A 21,220-nucleotide genomic window follows, 5' to 3' on the forward strand; every position below is an offset into this window, starting at 1 on the left:
CACAAACGTGAGTCCAGGCTATGCTGGACATAGAACTTGAGGTAAAGGGATAAAACCTTAACTTTTTAACTTGCAAAATTGAATTTACACTAAATATATAAGAGCTACAAGATGTTATGCTTAATGATGCTTTTTCACTTTAAAAAAAATCTTTAAACACGAAAAAAATTAGCAGGGAAGAGAAATACTCTGCCATTCATAGGTAGTCGCATGTAAATATTTTAGGAATAAGTTATAGGTATGTGTATAACATATTAAGAGGTCAGGGAAACATAGCGATTAAACATAATTATTTCTAAAGATGACTTTTTTTACATCAAATTATTCATTAGTATTCAGCCGTAAACTTCCTTGGATACAAAATTAACATAAGTTTTTCGAATTACTATTAGATATTAGCACAAACACACAGAAAATCAGTCTCCCAACTCCAACATGGAAATCGATGCTTTTCATTGAGCAATTTAAAAATCATAATCATTTTAATCAATTATTTCATCGCCACATCAAGCTATTTATACAGGGTTATTCATAATTCCCTCGGGGGTTTCGAAGCGTTATAGTAAAAAAAAACGAAGACTAATATGGCAAAAAAGAACATATGAAATTATTCCGAAAGTATTCAAGTTTTAATTTAAGCAGTTGCCGGTAGATGGCAGTAACATGTACCACTGAAGCCAGTTGTAGTAAAGAAAAATGGCGCTTACAGGGCGGAGGGAATTATGAATAACCCTGTATTAACATTAGTAAAGATTATTTTAGATAATTAAAGCAAATTATCATGCATAAATATTAGTAATTATAAATTTAAAGAGAGTCTTTCGAATGTAGAGCGCAGATTTGTATGGGGTGATATTATAGAGTCGATTATGATAAAATTATTGAAAAGGGAGGAGGGACTTGGTCAAACCCCAGTCGCAAAGCATTATAATAAATACCAAATTTTCAATTTTATTATTAATAAATATTAATTTTGAAAAAAAAAAAGAACTATTTTTGTGGCTAAGTTCTCCAAAAAGAATAATTATAAGCGTCAGCTCCTATGATTGTTACAAAGCCATCTTTGTTTCTCATTACAAATGCAGGGGCTTGATGCAATATAATTACAAACCACAATTCAAATTGTTCAGGAGAATGCTAAAACACCAAAATGTTCATTTGGAGAATAAGATGTTTCTGCATATCTAGTGAAAATTCCAGAAACTTGTCAAGTACATATCTAAAAACATTATTAAGGAAATTTTTAATGTAAAAATGTCTTTTTTTAAAAAAATATGTGACTTACCATTAAGCCCTTCAAATAAATTTTTTTAAATGAAAAAGTCATTTTTTCTTTAAATTTGATAAACGAGTTTCATTTATTAGAATGTCATAAAAATAGAATTTCCTTTTATGAATTTTTTTTTTCAAACTTGATGAGAGTTTCACTTAATAAGAATTTCATAAAAATAGTAATTCCTATCATGAAATTTTTTTTCTAACTTCATAAAAGAGCTTTATTTAATTAGAACTTTATAAAAATAAAACTTTTTGCTATGAAAATTCATTATTTTCAAACTTGATAAACGAGTTTTGATCAGAATTTCATAAAAATAGAATTTCTTTAATGAAAAAATGTTTTTTTTTTCAAACCTGATAAAAGAGTTTCATTTCATTACAATTAAATGCAATGAATTAAAAGATTATGCATCTTTTAAAATAAAAAAACATGTTTTTATGTTAAAAGGATTTTAGCCGGTTTTCCTTCTTTGTAATCATAGAAAATATTAAAATTAGTATTTTAATAATTTATGGTTATGATATATAGCATGAAACACCGGTGTCCGAAGTCACCGGTGTTTTACTGAGTTAAAGGTAAAATCTTCACACACTCGCTAAAGGTAGAACATCATTCACTTCCAAACAATAATTTTCCACATTTTCACTTATTTAGATCTAAGAGAAACAGTTATTCATCATTGATAAATTTTTGCATATGAATAAAAATATTTTTTAACTATTTTTTTTGGATTTTATATATTAGTAATTCCGGTAATCTAACAGATTTTAATATTTCTTAAACTGCTTTTTATAAGTAAAAAATACCCAATATATTTTTGCCTGTAATTAGAAAGTTAAAAAAATATATAAAAAAGGGATACCTGCTTCAAAGGGTTAAACGAGTTTCATAACATGGAAAGAAACCATTTATTTTGAATCAATGTCTATATATTTTAGTTAAGAGTCCTCTTAAAGCATCGGTCAATCATTAACTACTTTTGTTGCCTTTAAAAATTAGAATATCATTCATATGTTTTAATAAATCAATATATTGATTCATTAAAAGTAAAGTAATAACAATCATTATAATATATAAATTTGTGAAAATAGTTTGGGAAAAGTTAGAGGTATGAATTAAAAAAAATTTTTTATATTAAAAATATATAATTATCACAGATTAACTTTAAGATCTTTATAATAGTTGGGTAAAAACTAAATATCGAATAAATTCAATCAAATGTTTAATAAAAATCGAAGTTAGTGAAATGATTAATTTCAATAAATAACATTTCATAGTTAAAAACAAACAAGTTTATATTTTTTAAAATGTAATGTTTCAAATAAATTATTCTTCAAGTATTGCATTTTAAACGTATACACACCTAACTAAGGCGAAATAAATTCAGTTACAAAATTGGTGATTGAAATTATGAGTATAAATAGAACAACAACTTCTATTGTTTCTCTGTGAAAACTTGACATGAATTAAAACAATTTTGAAAGAAAATCTGAAAAAAATCACCGCTGAAATTGAGGTTAGACAAATATTTTAAAAACATTAAAACTATTTACGCAGGATAAATCACTGATTATAGCCATGCCTCTGGTCCATGTTTATCTTTTATCAGCATCATTGTATCAAGCACAGCTCCGTATTGGTCGTCAGAAATTTGTTCCAAATATAAATGAGTTTTGTTAATTATTTGCAATCTGGTATATCCATAATCGAGAAACCTTACAGCACTCCATTCTTCAGGGTCTTCGACAAATGGATCTAAATTTTCTTGGCAGCCTGCGGAACCAGTTGTAATATGCACAGGTGCTTTGGGATTGGTATAAGGGGCATCATAGCTTCCATTATACACTTTGTAATCATACAAAGGCCACATTCTTTCATAGTTATGTTCATGGGCCCAGAATTCCAAATCAACGCCATATTTGTAAAATAAATCTTCCAAACCATATGAGTGAGAGACTGGCAACCCCTTGCGAATAATACTTTCTCTGTTTTTGCAATCATCTTCAGATAATGGTTCCTTAGTGCTGCAGTACATTGGCTGGTGTCCCATGGTAATGATCCATGGGCGTTTAGCTCTGTTTTCTGGAAAATTTGCCTTTTTTAAGTCATTTTCAAGCCATTCATACTGACGAGCAATTTGCATCCAACCATAGCCAGTGAAAAAATAAAACTCGGTAGAGAAACCTATTATATGAGCAGGGCCGATATCAAAACTGTAAAAATGATTGTTTATTTCGCCATCTTGATTCACCATACTAAATCGATTTACGTAATTCGAAAAATTGTATGCTTGCTCGTGATTGCCAACACACACTTGGTAGGGAAGGTAAGCAGCAACTGTTTCTATTTGTCTCATAAATTCATCTCCTATTAGTGCGTCATCCGTGTCCAAATCATATGCCATGTCTCCGACATGCAACAGTGCATCGTACATTCCTTTCTGAACGTCTTCTTGTATACGAGGAAGAGATTGAGCATTATAATTACCCAAATCCCCATAAACTACAAGTCTTGGACTCCAGTCAGTGCCTTCTTTTATAGCAGTAAACCAGTAAATAGCACTCCAGCCATCTGCACTGCCACAATGGTAAACATAGTCAGTTCCTGGCTCTAAATCATCAAGAAGTACTCTGTGGACATAAAGTACTCTTGCCTTAGCTCCACCATCGACAAATTTAGAAATAGTACCGAATTTGACTTTATTCAGTGCCTTGTGAGATCGTCCATATTCTACTGTAGAAACGTTAGTTGGATCAAAAGTAACCCATGTTACCATCATTTCATTGGGAGCTTTCCCATATGATAAATGTATCTGTTCCGGTTGAGTATCTAGAACAGCTGATACGAATGTCGTTGAAAAATACGCACACAAAACAAAAATCGGGTATAGAAGTCTCATTTTACAGTTCATGTTGACACTTTCACTCGGAATATGAGAAGAATAATAAACAATTCTGCTCATGCCTTGATATGATATAAACACTAAATCTTGATAAGCAAATCACGAGGTAAAAAGGATAAAGGTCAGGTGAGACAGATAACTGTAGAAAACTTGCTAAAAAGGCGAATGTAAAAATGATGAAGATGCGTCGTAGTTCATCACATATTAATAATGGCGAACTTAATTCGAATTTAGATTGGGATTCATTGTAGTCAAGTGATAACACACCTTTAAGAGGAGCTGCATAAAATCCACAAACAAAATGTAATTCAGATTATTTTTGTCAGAAGTAGAAAGTAAAACGCCGAATTTTCTTTGCTTAAATAAAATGTCACAGCTGGTAAATCTCTTGAGCTTTTAACTCGATTAGATTGAAGCTAAGAGTTTAATGAAAACAAGAGCAGCAAAACCCTAAGTCAAAATCGAGGTAAAAACTATACATTATTTAAGGAATGAGCGTGCATATTATTTACACTTTAATACAGTATGTTTGATATCATTAGGAGTAAAGGAGTTTTTCCTTTCGATATCAATTCGTGAATAAAGCCTGAAAAAGTACATTAATTTTAGTTCTTATACCTAGAAAATTCTGTTATTCAGTTAGTCAAATAAAGTGCCTTCAATATAAATAAAAATAATCTATTGGGCGTCAAAGTGTATTAAAAAGCAACTACTACTTATCTGAAAAAAATTATAACGCAGAAATTCGATAAGGGCGAAAAATAGAATAAAAAAGTTTATCGGTCACTGATAACAATTTTATTAGGTATAATTGTGGTATTTATCAAATGGGAAAAGAAAGTGAGAACGATATCGACTGCTCTCTAACGCTAGATAATAAAATAAAACCTTGCTAGATACTATATGCTTTCCAAAAATTTTATAAAATAAAAATTTTTAAAATTCATGGAAAACGTTTTTTTGATTCTATTAGTATTTACAGATAGGAAACTTTTTTTTAGAATAAATAGTCTATAATAAATAATTTTGGTAAAAAGCAATTAAAAGAGAAGATATCGGGAATCAATTCTTTCTGAAAAGCAATGTAATTTATAAACAAATATTTGAAGGAAAAAAAATCTATTCATAAATATTTTTAAACATTGTATAATGGCTTTGCTTAGTTGTATTTTTGCTTGCAATTAGAAAGTCATAAAAATATATACAAAAGGGATACCGGTGTCCCATCTGCTTCAAAGGGTTAAACGAGTTTCATAAAATAGAAAGTAACCAATAATTTTGAATCAAAGTCTATATTTTTTAGTAAAGAGTCCTTTTAAAGCATCGTTCAATCATCAACTATTGAAGATTGTTGTCCGTAATAAATTAGAATATTATTCATACATTTTAAAATAGAAAGTAACCAATAATTTTGAATCAAAGACTATATTTTTTAGTTAAGAGTCCTTTTAAAGCATCGTTCAATCATCAACTATTGAAGATTGTTGTCCATAATAAATTAGAATATTATTCATACATTTTAAAATAGAAAGCAACCAATAATTTTGAATCAAAGTCAATATTTTTTAGTTAAGAGTCCTTTTAAAGCATCGTTCAATCATCAACTATTGAAGATTGTTGTCCATAATAAATTAGAATATTATTCATACATTTTAATAAATCAATATATTAATTTATTAAAAGTAAAGAGTAATAACAATTATTATAATACATAAATTTGGTAAAGTAGTTTGGAAAAAGTTAGAGGTATGAAGTAAATTATATTTTTAATTAAAAATACATAATTATCGCAGATTAACTCTATAATAGTGGGGAAAAACTAAATATTGAATAAATTCAATCAAATGTTTAATAAAAATCGAAGTTAATGAAATAATTGATTTCAATAAATAACATGAGACATTTCATAGTTAAAAACAAACAACTTTATATTTTGTAAAATGTAATGTTTCAAAAAAATTATTCTTGAAGTATTGCATTTTAAACGTATACTCACCTAACAAAGGCGAAAATAAATTCAGTTACAAAATTGATGATTGAAATTATGAGTATAAATAAAACAACAACTTCAATTGTTTCTCTGTGAAAACTTGACATGAATTAATACAATTTTTAAACAAAATCTGAAAAAAAATCACCGCTGAAGTTGAGGTCAGACAAATGTTTTAAAAACATTAAGAGTAAACTATTTACACAGGATAAATCACTGATTATAGCCATGCCTCTGGTCCATGTTTATCTTTTATAAGCATCATTGTATCAAGCACCGCTCCGTATTGGTCATCAGAAATTTGTTCCAAATATAAATGAGTATTGTTAATTATTTGCAATCTAGTATATCCATAATCGGGAAACCTTACAGCACTCCATTCTGCAGGGTCTTCAACAAATGGATCTAAATTTTCTTGGCAGCCTGCGGAACCAGTTGTAATATGCACAGGTGCTTTGGGATTGGTATATGGGGCATCATAGCTTCCATTATACACTTTGTAATCATACAAAGGCCACATTCTTTCATAGTTATGTTCATGGGCCCAGAATTCTAAATCAACACCATATTTATAAAATAGATCTTCTAAACCGTATGAATGAGAGATTGGCAACCCTTTGCGAATAACACTTTCTCTGTTTTTGCAATCATCTTCAGATAATGGTTCTTTTGTGCTGCAGTACATTGGCCTGTGTCCCATAGTAATGATCCAGGGTCGTTTAGCTCGGTTTTCTGGCAAGTTTGCCTTCCTCAGATCATTTTCAAGCCATTCATACTGATGAGCGATCTGGACCCAGCCATAATTAAACCAGAAATAAAATTCAGTTGAAAATCCTATTATATGAGCCGGGCCGATATCAAAACTATAATAATGATTGTTTATTTCACCATCTTGATTCATCATACTAAATCGATTCACATAATTCGAAAAATTGTATGCTTGTTCGTGATTGCCAACACACACTTGATATGGAAGATAAGCAGCAATTGTTTCGATTTGTCTCATAAATTCATCTCCTATTAGCGCGTCATCCGTGTCTAAATTGTATGCCATGTCTCCAACATGCAATAGCGCATCGTACATTCCTTTTTGAACGTCTTCTTGTACACGAGGTAGTGATTGAGCATTATAATTACCCAAATCCCCATAAACTACAAGTCTTGGACTCCAGTCAGTGCCTTCTTTTATAGCAGTGAACCAGTAAATAGCACTCCATCCATCTACACTGCCACAATGGTAAACATAGTCAGTTCCTGGTTCTAAATCATCAAGAAGTACTCTGTGGACATAAAGTACTCTTGCCTTAGCTCCACCATCGACAAATTTAGTAATAGTACCGAATTTGACTTTATTCAGTGCCTTGTGAGATCGTCCATATTCTACTGTAGAAACGTTAGTTGGATCAAAAGTAACCCATGTAACCATCATTTCATTGGGAGCTTTTCCATATGATAAATGTATTTGTTCTGGTTGAGTATCCAGAACAGCTGATACGAATGTCGTTGAAAAATACACACACAAAACAAAAATCGGGCAAAGAAATTTCATTTTACAGCTCATGTTGTCACTTTCACTTGGAATATGAGAAGAATAATAAACAATTCTGCTCTTGTCTTGATATAAACATTAAATCTTGATAAGCAAATCACGAGGTGAAAGGGATAAAGGTCAGGTTAGAAAGATAACTGTTAAAAACTTGCTAAAAAAACGAATGAATAAATGATTGCGTAGCTTATCACATATCAATAATGGCGAAGAGAATTCGTTTAAGTATTTAGATTGGGATCCATTGTAGTCAAGAGATAATACACTTTTAGGAGGAGCTGTATAAAATCCATAAACAAAATGTAATTCAGATTATTTTTGTCAGAATAAGAAAGTAAAACGCTGAACTTTCTTTTGCTTAAATAAATGTTTGCAGGTGGCAAATCTCTTGATTAGATTGAAGGTAAGAGTTTAAAGGTACAAGAGCAGGAAAACACTGATCCAAAATTGAGGTAAAAACCTTATATTACTTAAGGAAAGAGCTTGCATATTATTTTCACTTCAATAGAGTATGTTTGATATCATTAGGTGTAAGCGATCTTTTCCTTTCAATATCAATTTGTGAACAAAACGGGAAAAAGAACATTAATTTTAGTTCTAATACATAGGAAATTCTGTTGTTCAGTTAGTTACCTAAAATGCCTTAAATATAAATAAAAATAATCTATTGGGCGGTAAAGTGTATTAAAAAGCAACTAATATTTATATGAGAAAATTATAACCCAGAAATTCTGATTAGGTATTTATTATATGGGAAAAGAAAGTGATAATGATATCGACTGCACTCTAACGCTAGATAATAAAATAAAACCGTGACAGGAGAATTTTTTTTTAGAATAAATAGCCAATAACTAATGATTTTGGTAAAAGCAATGTAATTTTTAAACAAATATTTTAAAAAAAAAAACTTATTCAGAAACATTTTTAAAAATTGTATAATGCCTTTGCTTAATTTTTTTTTGTTGATAATTTATCCTAACTTTCTTATCTGTTGTTATGGCTTATCCTCCAATACCTGAGGAAGTCAGACAAGGTCCATCAGACGGTTGACCCTAAGGAAATCGAGGACCAGAAGATGTCCTCTCTGGAAAATCCTAAACAGTCCAGAATATGTTCGGGAGAAGCCTGCTCAGTTTGATTTGGAGCAGACTTCGAACCATTGGAGAGACTTTTTGTGTGACCGCTTGCTAATATAGAAATTGCGCTTTTAGAAGTTCTGTAACAATTGACGGCAAATGAAAAACCTGGCTCTTTGCCCGCATACCAGTGATGGTAGGGAGGAATCTTCCACCCCTTCGAAATTTCAGAATTAACTATGGATTGATGTTCTAAGAATTTTCATTAAGAACAGCTTCAAGGTCTTGTTCAATTCTTATCTTGTATAACTATTTTATGCTTTGAAGTTCAATTCTTTTGAAAACTTATTTTACCTTTCCTGTAATAATAACAATCCAATTACAAAACAAATTATTTTTTTAAAATTTTAGTTTTGGGATGTTTAGTTTAATTAGCAATTCATAATTTTTTTAAAAATTTCTTTTCTATTCCATAGCACTTCACTCAATTGCTTTTACTTTTTCAAAATTAAAGCCTAAAATTTTTCCAATAAAGCTTCACCCTTTCTGTTACCTTAATTATATCAGCATTTTCTTTTAATCCTTTACCTTTCCAGTTTGAAGCTATAAACGATAATGTAAAAAATATACCAAACTATACTTCATATAACATCTTAGCACTCACAAGAACTAAAAATAATAGAATTTTTTATTCAACCTGCTTTGTTAAATGACAATTCATCAGCATCACTGTACTGTCCAGGCACCTGAGAACTTTTTTTTCCTCATTGATATATGCTCCCTCCAAAACCATCAAAATAGCTTTCAGGTGGTAAATCATCTTTACCCATTACCAATTATTATCCCTACTCATAAGAAATTCATTAAATGTGTAATTCTTTTTGATAATTATATGGCTCGCTCTTTTTTCTCAATGTCCTTTATCTTCCACCCTTAAATTAGTTAACCCTAAATGAGGGTATAAACATACTAATAAAGAATATTTTAAATTGTATTTCTCAATTTTACTTTTTGAAACTTTTTATGTCTTATTAAGAGGTGAACACATTAAAGCTATCTAATAAAAGGAAACAGAGTTAACAGAATTGTCCCCTACAAGAGATTCCACCGCACTAAAATAAAATTTACATCCATCAAATGAAAAAACAAAGTGATTTTTGAACTAATTTGCATTATATAAAAAATCACTGACAGAAATAAGTGCATAGAAAAGAAGTACCGTTGATATTTTTAAGAAAGATGCCCCATCCATTAAAATAACCAATATAAAGTCCGTTCTCTTATAATATAAAAGAGTTATTAACCATTACAACATCTAAAACCCATGGTTCTTTCTTATTATAGGGTTTTTAATATGCGGCTATTAGGTTTAAAATTACACATCCACTATCATTCAAAATTTCTTTTCTTATGGAGCAATAAATATATTAGTAATCATATTTATCTTGTTTGGAATTTAACACACTAATATTTTTTGTGAAACGTTAATCTTACTTGGGAAAGTTTATGTTCGAATTATAATAATCAATTTGATTTAGTTTCTGCACAGACATCGCAAATACATGAAATGTTATTTAAGGTTGCCAATAATGGGCTTTGCATTATTATATAATTAAAAAAATTCCCATTTGATTTTGAATGATTGATTCTTTTATTTGAGGGTGAATTGAAACTATCATTCATTGAATGTAAAGAGATTCTAAAAAATGAATTCAATACTATAAAGAACCCCATTTTATTATCCCAGAGTTTAGCAAAGCCAAAAGAAACTGGAATTTTTTTTCTTTTGGTGTTAGGCACTTAAAAAAAAAACAACAGTTTATAATTTAATTTTTGTATTAATAAAAAATATTGTTAATAACAGTGATGTGATTAGACGTTCAGAGCAATAAGAAGTAATTTTGCGTTTTCAAAACAGTTTGGAACAAAAGTCTTAAATATTTGTATCCTAAGTAACTACTTATTTTAATTTTTAACTACTTTTTCAAGAAAATATATTATTCTGAAATCCATCTCAATATTAGAGGAAATGCTTGATTTGCAGAAGCTCAAACACGAGTTTTGGAAACTATTTATTCTGGAGCAGTTTAAAGCACAGGTAGGATGAATTGGAAAGTGATTAAAATATTTTTCAAACAAGTTTGGGTAAAAATGTCTGGCTGTGAAGTAAATAGAGTGAATTAAAACAGCAGTTACATCACAAGAATTAATTACATTTATGTTATTTAAGAAACAAATACTCAAAAAACTAAAAAAAACTCAACAAATTTGATTTTGTTCCAAAGGACATTTTTCTACTCTAACAAATTTGGGTAGAAAAATGGCCATTATGACAAAGTTATTCTTTACAGTAAAACTTTAAACAAATAAAAAGGCAGTTTTGCTTTAATGTACTAAACTATAAAAAGAAAAGTAATAAATTTTTATTTGCTTATTGAAAATAATTCGACAGTTTAAAAAAAATATTAAACTTAACCAGTTTTATGTTACACAGCATAATCATAATATTTCTCTACACCATGTTTATAATTTAAGAAAATAATTGTGAAAATTCTAAAGTTGAGAACATGAAAATATCCTTAATACATAGTAGTAGTGTCCAACTCATAGAGATTGCTTCGTTGCATTAGTTATAACACTAAGATACCATAGTTTGTTGTAATATAAGATGTATGATGCTGAATTTTGAATAAGTTTCATAGCAAATTGTAATTACACATTTTTTACTAAACAGTCATTAATAAAATAATTTGAAATATATGTATGTTAAATTTGAATAGTTCGATATCAAATAGAAAGAGCCAATAGAACCTGACTGAAAATGGCAACATTTTGCAACAATGAATAAATGTTTTGTCAACAAAAATAATGAACAAAACTAGTCCGATACAAATTGTATGTTTCATAATTTAAAATGATAAGAAACTAAATCATAAGTATTTGTAAAGTAAATCAATAATCTCTTGAAGATTAAAGAACTTCATTTTATTTATAGTATGGATCTTTTCAAACAATAGATAGATCTTTACAAATAACAGATCATTAAGAATAAATAAAACAAATACATCTACGAATCATATTATATCAAGTCAGCTAATGTAAAGCTTAGAAATGCAAACATAAGATTCTTACTTAATGTCTTCATTTAAATGTTTCACAGATTTAATTTATAACTAATTAATAAAGCTTCTAAAATACAAAATTGATTTCAGGTGTTAGTTTTAAGAGACTTTAGATAGTGTCATACTCAATAAGTTAAATCGAAATTGCAATGTTTAAATTTTGGTTGAGAAACATTAATTTTTTTTAAACCTAAAAGGATGCAATAATGATTTTATGAAGCAATTAGAGGAAAACTAAACTAGTTAGAACTTTAAGTATAATTTTTTTAAGTCATAATAATGATATAAAATGTAAATACAATCTTACCCATTATTCTGAAATAAAATGAAAAATTATAGTTAAAATCATGCTTTCTAGAAAAAATTCTAACGCAGCATAAAAGCATTGAAATTATTTAATAAGGAAAAGTAAAACTCTAGTAAATATACATTAAAAATTATCCATAAAGTTGAATTCCAAAACATAAAATATTGTTTTGATTTGATTCTGTCTTTATGGGTAATTCATCAAACAAACACTTACAGGGGTCTGTTCAGACATTTTGTGAAAGGTCCTGTGTTTGTAAAATTGTGAAAAAACTACTCATAATTCGTGAATATAAAATAAGTGTTAAGTCACATTCTTTCTACCAGGGTCCTGCTTTTGTGAATTTGTGCAAATAGGGTCCTGTTATTGCAAAAATTGCTAAAAACCTTTTCAAGAAGTTTTTAAATTGTAAATCGATACAAGATTATGCTCAACAATTGCTGCTACTAAATTAGCGATGTAACATACAATTATTTGGTATTTAGCGTATACTGCTCAACACAGAATATTCATTTCGGACGAATAATGTGTGTGTTGGAAACAAAATCACTCACATTTTCAATTTCAATTGACATATTTTAAATAACACAACTTAGTTATATATCACTTTTAATATGTTATGCATGAAGTAAACTTAAACAATTTGTAAATTTATAATATTTTATTTAAAAAATTGCCAAAGATTAAGCTTTATTTACATAATATTCTATTAATTAATTTTATGAATAAATATAAACTGATAATTATTTATTTACAAAAAGAAAAATTATCATTTAATATCAATAAGAATGTGCACACGATATTTGTAAAAGTAGAAATATTTTCTTAGAATACTACATTTGGAATTTAAACGTAGGTAAACTTAGTTTGTTTTGAACCATCTTTTTTTCTTTCCCCCCCTATCCCCGGGAAGGGTTTATTCGATTAACAAAACAACAATGAAGATAAACAAATTTGTGAAGGGTCCGATTAAAAGATAAATTATTTTGTGAAGGGTCCGTTAACGAACCCAAATTTTTTCTAAACAGACTCCTGACTTATATCTATAAAAAACTTTTAATAATTATCAAATTAATATAAAGTAGGAGCCATACAAGTTTATTTTTTGATGATTTTCGACGCTCTTGTCAGAAAAAATAAGTAAATCACACAATGGTTATACTATCAACCTATGCTTACACAGTCATATTCTTAAATAAAAATCTAATTTCCAACTTCAAATATCATTTCAAAATTTAATTATTTCTGCAATTTACAGAGAATTTTTATCTTCTGTAGATAAAGGGAATTTAGCATCACTATTTCTCAAATTACCGTTTCCTTGTCACTGGCAATTGCAACCGGTGACAAGATAATTGCAACCGGTTTTCTAGATACTACTTTTTTAATATTTGAATGGCTCCTAATGTATGCATAAGTATATATAGATATTAACACAAAAACAAAATTTTTTTTACATATTCAATCTATTAAAAAAAGTTGACAAATAATTAAAAGTCAAAAATTTATGATAAGTAAATGTAGAAATATAAAGCTAAAGTGAGATTCGTCCAGCAATAAATCACATATTTTAAAGAAAAAAAGATAGATCACAGACATAATTAATGAGAGAGATAGCAGTATGTAATAAAATTTCAATTGTTTGTTTATAACCATGCATCAGGACCATGCCTATCTTTGATTAGCAACATTTTATCCAGTACAATACCATCCTGATCATCAGATACTTGCTCCATGTATAAATGCGTATTATTAATGATATTAAACCTAGTGTAACCATAGTCAGAAAATCTTGCAGCACTCCATTCTGCAGGGATGTCAACAAAAGGATCTAAATTTTCTTGGCAGCCAGCAGAACCTGTAATAATATGCACCGGAGCTTTTGGATTAGTGTAAGGTGCATCAAGGCTTCCATTATACACTTTGTAATCATAGATGGGCCACAGCCTTTCATATAAATGTTCATGAGCCCATAATTCCAAGTCAACACCATATTTGTAAAATAGATCTTCCAAACCATAAGCATGAGCAATGGGTAACCCTTTTCGAATGATACTTTCCCTATTTTTACAGTCATCTGTATCATTGGTGCTACAATACATAGGTCTGTGTCCCATTGTAATAATCCATGGGCGTTTAGCTCTGTTTTCTGGTAAATTTGCCTTTTTCAAATCATTTTCAAGCCATTCATACTGACGAGCAATTTGTATCCAACCGTATTTAACGTAAAAATAAAACTCGGTAGAGAAAGCAATTATATGAGCAGGGCCGAGATCAAAACTGTAAAAATTATTGTTTATTTTACCATCTTGATTAACCATACTAAATCGATTTACGTAATTCGAAAAATTGTATGCTTGTTCGTGATTGCCAACACACACTTGGTAGGGAAGGTAAGCAGCAATTGTTTCTATTTGCCTCATAAATTCATCACCTATTGTTGCATTTTCTGAGTCTAAATTGTAAGCCATGTCTCCTACATGCAAAAGAGCATCGTACATTCCTTTCTGAACTTCTTCTTGGATTCGTGGCAAAGATTGAGCATTATAATTACCCAAATCCCCATAAACAACAAGTCTTGGGCTCCAATTTGTACCATTTTGCATAGCTGTAAACCAATAAACAGCACTCCAACCATCTGTACTACCACAGTGGTACATGTATTCAGAACCAGGAACTAAATCATCAAGTAAAACTCTATGTATCCAAAGTACTCGAGCACTTGATCCACCATCGACAAACTTTGTCACAGTGCCAAATTTAATTTTATTCAATTTACTAGGAGCCTGTCCATATTCGACAGTGGATTTGCTTGTAGGGTCAAAAGTAACCCATGTAACAACCATTTCATTAGGAGATTTCCCAAATGATATATGCACTTGTTCAGGTTGAGTATTTAAAACAGCCAAGACAAGAGTGACGCAAAAATAAAAGAAGAAAGCAAAAAATGAAAATTTTATTTTGAACTCCATACTTTAGCAATTTTAAAGCGATGCTTAAAACAAAACGATGCTGCTCTTATGTTTGCTTATAAATATTTCTCTAGAGCTGTTACGTCAAAGATCATGATAAACAGATGATCACGAGGTATGTATGATAGAAGAAAGGAAATGAGATAAAAGTCCATTGAATGAAAGAAGGTGTATGTATGAATGACTAATTAATACTAAGAATTCAAATATATAGAAAAGTATAACGATGAAGACTTTTCTTAGATATGTGGCCTTATTTATGAGAAATTTTATAGCATAGTGTTACCTAATTTCCATATGAATATTTGCGAAACTGACAATAAAGGAGATGACATATAACATTCCTGACACACTTGTTCATGAATTTGTTTATATTTTGATTTTGAAGCTTTAGTGACAGTTAAGAGTAAGTTTTGCTTCATTATTGTTAGGAGGATGAAACTTAGAAACCGTTTCTACTGCTTCTATATCACCCGTGATGATTCGTGCATGCGCGTGCAGCGGATATTTCAAGTAATTTCTAAACATTCGCGTGCGTGACAAGGCCGTTTGGAGCCCAGAGAGTATAATTCTATCCTGCACCTCCGTAAAGATATATTTCAATAATATTGTCTTTGTGGAAATAGGTATCTGACGTTCTTCATGTAGAATTCCGAGGTGAATCCGAGTGCAAGTTGAACTTGGACACGTTAAAAAACATCACACAAGCTAACTGGGACCTTCATATTGCGTGCCCACATTTCATGTTTTTTACTCTAGGTAAAGCGAGGTGATAGCGAGTTTCCTAGAGCGGAAATCTGAAAGGCCGGCGAGAAAATGGACCAAAATTTCCCAAACGCACGGTACACGATTTGCCTTGAAAGTGTGGTACCGATGGCTGCAGATAATTGAAGAGATAGGCGGAAGCTATGCTCCGTCTTCTTCCTTCTGCAGTTGTCCCGCAGTGGGCTGATCGTTAAGACACGGTTCCCAGCAGATCACCGAAGTCGAGCATCACTGGCTACGGTCAGTGTGAGGGTGGGTGACCACTTGGATCAGTCTGCGTAGGGACCGAGGGTGTGCGGTATTGGTCCTCGTTAAACTGTGCTACCGTAAAGTGCTCGACCTCGCGCGCAGGTCGTCGGGCTACCGAAGCGGGAGTATCATCCCCTCCGCAGAGGATCAAAATTGTGATGGCATGTCTTCGGATCATCCTCCAGGATGTTTCCCAGACCGTCGTCAATAGCCCATTGTGCAGCTCTAGTGCGACGTAAATTAACAACAACAACAACCTTCTGCAGTTAACGCCGAATACTGGTCTTCATTTGGTATTGTAACTCAAGGTGACCTGTGTGTTGTTATGTATTATTTCAGTACATATTAAATAAACGAGCAGGATCTAGCATCTCGCAAACACATTTAATAACAACTTAACGAGATACACAAACACAAACAAAAACTAAACATAAATACAAACTGAAACTAAAACTAAACAGTTACTACACAGTTACAGTTAATCTGGCTGATGCCACATCTCCCCCCTTTAAAGATTTAGTCTATTGGGAGCTTTCACAATTCTTCCAGAGCGAGTCACAACAGTTTTTGAAGATACATCCTTCTTCTGAGTTAACACTGTCGGATCTGGATCCGTTATTTCTGGTAAGCTCCTTCTGTTATCTCTTTCTGAAAGAGCTTCCTCTAAATCATCGTTTAGTGGTGGAATCTGTAGTTTAGATCCTGGAATCAAATGTTTCCTATTCCGTCGAAGCACTTGTTTGCCTTCTTTAACAAAGTATGACCTTGGTGATTCAGCTTTTCTCTGTACAGTTCCAACAGCCTTCCTATCAGTTATCCATATCTTGTCACCCGGATGTATTGGTTTCAATTCATGAGCATTGTGCCTCCGATCATAATCCTTTTTCTGTCTTTCTATTCTTTTTTCTTCTTTTTCTTCCAGTATCTCCTTCTCTATTAGCTTTGGTTGAAGTAGTGAAATTGCTAAAGGTAAGGTTGACTGTAGTCGACGCCCCATCAACAACTCAGCAGGACTGTAGCCGTTCTTTAAAGGTGTTGTCCGATAACTCAATAAAGCCAAGTAAGGATCTTTAGACTTTTTGAATCTTAATTTAATTATCTTCACTGCTGCTTCAACAAAACCGTTGCTTTGAGGATATCTTGGACTTGAAGTAATGTGTTTAAAACCGTATACTTTTGCAAAGTTTTGAAACTCTGCTGTTCTAGTAACTTCAAACTGTGGTCCATTATCTGATCTTACAACATTTGGAATTCCATGTCTGGCAAAAATTGATTTGCAGTGTAAAATTACTTCTTTTGATGTTAAACTATCCAGTTTTGCCACTTCTGGATAACGTGAGTAAAAATCTGTAACTAATAAATACCATTCTGCATGGAGTTTAAATAAGTCTATAGCTACAATTTCCCATGGTCTCTGAGGAAAACTAGTTGGTTTCAAAGGTTCAGAACAGTTTTTAGCTTCCTGTATACATGAAGGACAGTCCCGAACTAATTCCTCTATTTGTTTACTGATGCCAGGCCAGTATACTGCTGAATTCGCTAAAGCTCGACATTTATTAATTCCCATGTGTCCTTCATGGATTTTGCCCAATATTTCTTGTCGTAGCCTATTTGGCACGATTATTCGGTTTTCTCTCATTAACAAGCCATTCTGTATGGAGATTTCATATCTTAGAGGCCAAAAGGGCAAACAGGATGGTACTATCTGGTTTTTCTCCGGCCAACCTTGAGAAGCGTAATTGATCAACATATTGCATGCTGAGTCAGTCTCTTGTTCTAGTTTTATCTGGGAAAGTCTCTCTGAAGACATCGGAACAGATTCTAAAACTTGATTGATAAAAGCTTCAACTTCCTCTTCCAATTCCAGATTTGGAGTTTCTTGTTGATGTGGTGCTCTAGATAGTGCATCTGCTACGCAAAGATTTTTCCCAGGAGTGTGAAAAACATCAAAAGAATATCTCATGAGCCTCATTTTGAGACGTTGTAGGCGAGGTGTTAAATCATCCAAAGATTTTCTAGTAAGTATTGGGACAAGAGGTTTATGATCTGTCTCCAAAAGAAACTTGGTACCCATTAGATAATTGGAAAATTTTTCGCATGCCCATGTAAGTGCAAGGGCTTCTTTTTCTATCTGAGCATAGCGTTGTTCAGTAGGAGTTAAAGTTCTGGATGCATAAGCTACCACCTTGATTGTAGAATCATGCTTCTGACACAGTGTGGCTCCTAATCCATAAGAAGAAGCATCGGCTGTAACAATTGATTGTTTGTTTGGGTCATAGATGGTAAGTATAGGTTCAGATAACAAAATGTCTTTTAACTTTTTTAGTGCGGTTTCCTGAGGAGAGTTCCAAACAAATTTATTCTTTGTGGATAACATAGAAATCAAAGGTGCCATAATATCTGAAAATCGTGGAATAAATCTTGCTAAATAATTTGCCATTCCAAGTAGCTATTTCAGTTCAGTTTTGTTTGTTGGGCTTCTGAAATTTTGTATGGCTTTTACTTTGTCCTGATCTGGGTGTATTCCTGAGTCATCAATGACATGACCAAGATATTTTATAGATTTAACTGAGAAACAGCATTTTTGTTTATTAAGAGTGATTCCCGTTTCTTTCAGACGGATTAAAGTAGATGTTAGACGTTCATCATGATCTTTTTGATTTGAACCCCAGACGAGTATATCATCCATGTGACATATAATACCAGGAAGACCTTCTAAAGCTTGTGACATTCTACGTTGAAAATGTTCTGGAGCAGATGATATTCCGAATGGTAGACGTAAGAAACGAAATCTGCCAAAGGGTGTGATGAATGTTGTGAGATATGAAGATTCTTCATCGAGAGGAATTTGCCAAAACCCAGAGTTTGCATCTAATTTTGAAAAGATTTTCGCCCCAGCCAAAAGTGATAAATTGTATTCTGTTGTTGGCAATGGGTGCCATTCTCTTTTGATGCTTCTGTTGAGTGTCGTTAAGTCAACACATATTCGCACACTTCCATCTTTTTTTCGTACTACCACTGCAGGAGAACACCAATCAGTAGGTTTTTCTACCTTCTGAATAACATTTAATTCTTGCATTCTCTGTATTTCTAGTTTAGTTTTCTCCAGAAGTGGTATTGGAATTCGACGTGGAGAAGTTAGAGCATATGGTTTAACATCACTATTAAGTTCAACATGGTAACTTCCTTTCAGTAAGCCAAGTCCTTGAAATAACGAAGGAAATTCATGAAAAGGATTAAAACTTGTAATGTTGAGCACAGATTGAGATTGGATATTGGGACCAAGTCCAAAACATTTTATGGCAGGTTTTCCTAATAAACATGTTTGGAGTCCTTCTATAACATAAATTTCTTCTAAGCACTTTTTTCCATTATATTCAACATTTTCAAGCAGTTTTCCCATTAACTTCAAGGGTGTTTTATCGGGGCCAAAAATCACTTTATCTGCACTTTTTAGTTCTGCATGTTTGAGTACTGTGGAGGCAATACTGCTTGGAATAACAGAATAGTCTGCACCACTATCAATTTTAAATTGGATGCATTTTCCTAGTATTTTAACAGGAACAACCCACTCATCTGTGTTTTGTGTACTTCCCACTAGTCCTACAAAACCAGCATCACAAAGTTCATTGACTCTTTTAATAGTAGATAAACAAACATTATCCCAATGTCCTCTTTTCTTGCATTTTCTGCAATTTGAGTCCTTTGCTGGGCAGTTTCTTTTTTCATGTGGCTGTTTACCGCACCATTTGCAATTTTTTCGCTGATAATTAGTTTTCGAATCTTGATATTTACTTTTCGAATCATGAAAATTACTTTTGTCTGCATTAGTTGTTTTATTATATTTCTTCTTTTGACTAATAGCATTAACTGTAGAATTTTCAACTAGTAGTGATTGTTGTTTCTTAACTGATTCCGAAAGACGTACTTTGTCAATTGCAGTTTGCAAGGTAAGTTCAGAATCAAGTTGTAATTTTTCGCTTAAAGTTTGATCTTTAATACCAACAACTATACGGTCACGAAGCAATTCGTCATGTAGATTACCATATTCACACTTGTCAGCAAGAGCATATAAAGCAGTAATAAAATCATTGACTGACTCACCTTCTTTTTGAATTCGCCGATTGAACTGAGCTCGTTCGAATATTATGTTTCGTTTAACAACAAAGTGAGTGTCGAAACTATTCAAAACCTCTTGGAATTTCTTTTTATCCTCTTCCGATATACTGAGCGAAAGAAATATGTCCTCGGCTTTATCGCCCATGACGTATATGAGAGCATCCACTTGTTCCTCTTCTGTTTTTGTTATTAGTCCAGAAGCAGTTCGGAAACGTAAAAATCTTTGCTTCCATTTAGGCCATTCCGAGGGAATCGAAAAAGGAAATGATTCTGGCGGCGTTATGTGATATGCAGGAGCTGATGTCATGATGCAATTTCGGAATATCGAAGGAGAGTCAAAACTTACTGCGTTAATTTGTTTTCTTTTACCGCTGCCACCATGTGTTGTTATATATTATTTCAGTACATATTAAATAAACGAGCAGGATCTAACATCTCGCAAACACATTTAATAACAACTTAACGAGATACACAAACAACAACTAAACATAAATACAAACTGAAACTAAAACTAAACAGTTACTACACAGTTACAGTTAATCTGGCTGATGCCACAACCTGTACTGTAATGTGAACTGAAATTGTGATCATTATAGAATCGTTAATCAAGCCTAGTAGAGATGACACTTTGGGCAATAGTAAGCTTCTTGGATACTTCCATCTGAGTACGCCAGAGTTCCTGCCGGCTGATTATTCAACAACGTAAAAAATCATCCAAATGCGTCTTCTGTATCATAAATATCCGGTTAAGGCAATGAGCAGTTTACACAATGCTTGCGAACAATTTTACTTCTTTGCTACCATTCCTTACAAACCTTTTGTTGTCTCGTTATTGTGACGTACTATCGGCGCAATCTAGCTTAGTGTAATTTAATTTGCATATTATTCTTGAA

The 21,220-nt window shown here is 31.7% G+C and overlaps 3 protein-coding genes and 1 pseudogene across 4 annotated transcripts in view; all 4 read right to left on the reverse strand.

The window, feature by feature from the left end:
* Positions 1 to 15,570, reverse strand: part of LOC107441521 (mpv17-like protein 2) — a 36,629-nt gene extending 21,059 nt beyond the window's left edge. The window contains exon 1 of the mRNA XM_016054810.4: positions 15,481 to 15,570. The gene's annotated coding sequence lies outside the window, so the exon portion shown is untranslated. The remainder of the gene's footprint in view (positions 1 to 15,480) is intronic.
* On the reverse strand, positions 2,485 to 4,909 carry LOC107441516 (acid phosphatase type 7 pseudogene; annotated as a pseudogene). Its single transcript, XR_015429537.1, has one exon. The product of XR_015429537.1 is annotated as an acid phosphatase type 7 pseudogene (transcript).
* Positions 6,084 to 7,837, reverse strand: LOC107441517 (acid phosphatase type 7). Its single transcript, XM_016054804.5, has one exon. The coding sequence runs from the start codon at positions 7,730 to 7,732 to the stop codon at positions 6,392 to 6,394; it is 1,341 nt and encodes a 446-aa protein (XP_015910290.3). The 5' UTR covers positions 7,733 to 7,837; the 3' UTR covers positions 6,084 to 6,391.
* LOC107441518 (acid phosphatase type 7) lies at positions 11,757 to 15,344 on the reverse strand. Its single transcript, XM_016054805.5, has one exon. The coding sequence runs from the start codon at positions 15,192 to 15,194 to the stop codon at positions 13,869 to 13,871; it is 1,326 nt and encodes a 441-aa protein (XP_015910291.3). The 5' UTR covers positions 15,195 to 15,344; the 3' UTR covers positions 11,757 to 13,868.
* Positions 15,571 to 21,220: the final 5,650 nt, after the last annotated feature.

Source organism: Parasteatoda tepidariorum, chromosome 10, assembly GCF_982258835.1.
Source record: "Parasteatoda tepidariorum strain Cologne lab strain chromosome 10, Ptep-v5.0, whole genome shotgun sequence".
Classification (NCBI taxonomy): domain Eukaryota; kingdom Metazoa; phylum Arthropoda; class Arachnida; order Araneae; family Theridiidae; genus Parasteatoda; species Parasteatoda tepidariorum.

What these genes read in the sequence shown, in the direction of transcription:
- LOC107441518 (XM_016054805.5), bottom strand. Translation starts at nt 15,194, where the DNA reads ATGGAGTTCAAAATAAAATTTTCATTTTTTGCTTTCTTCTTTTATTTT.
- LOC107441517 (XM_016054804.5), bottom strand. Translation starts at nt 7,732, where the DNA reads ATGAGCTGTAAAATGAAATTTCTTTGCCCGATTTTTGTTTTGTGTGTG.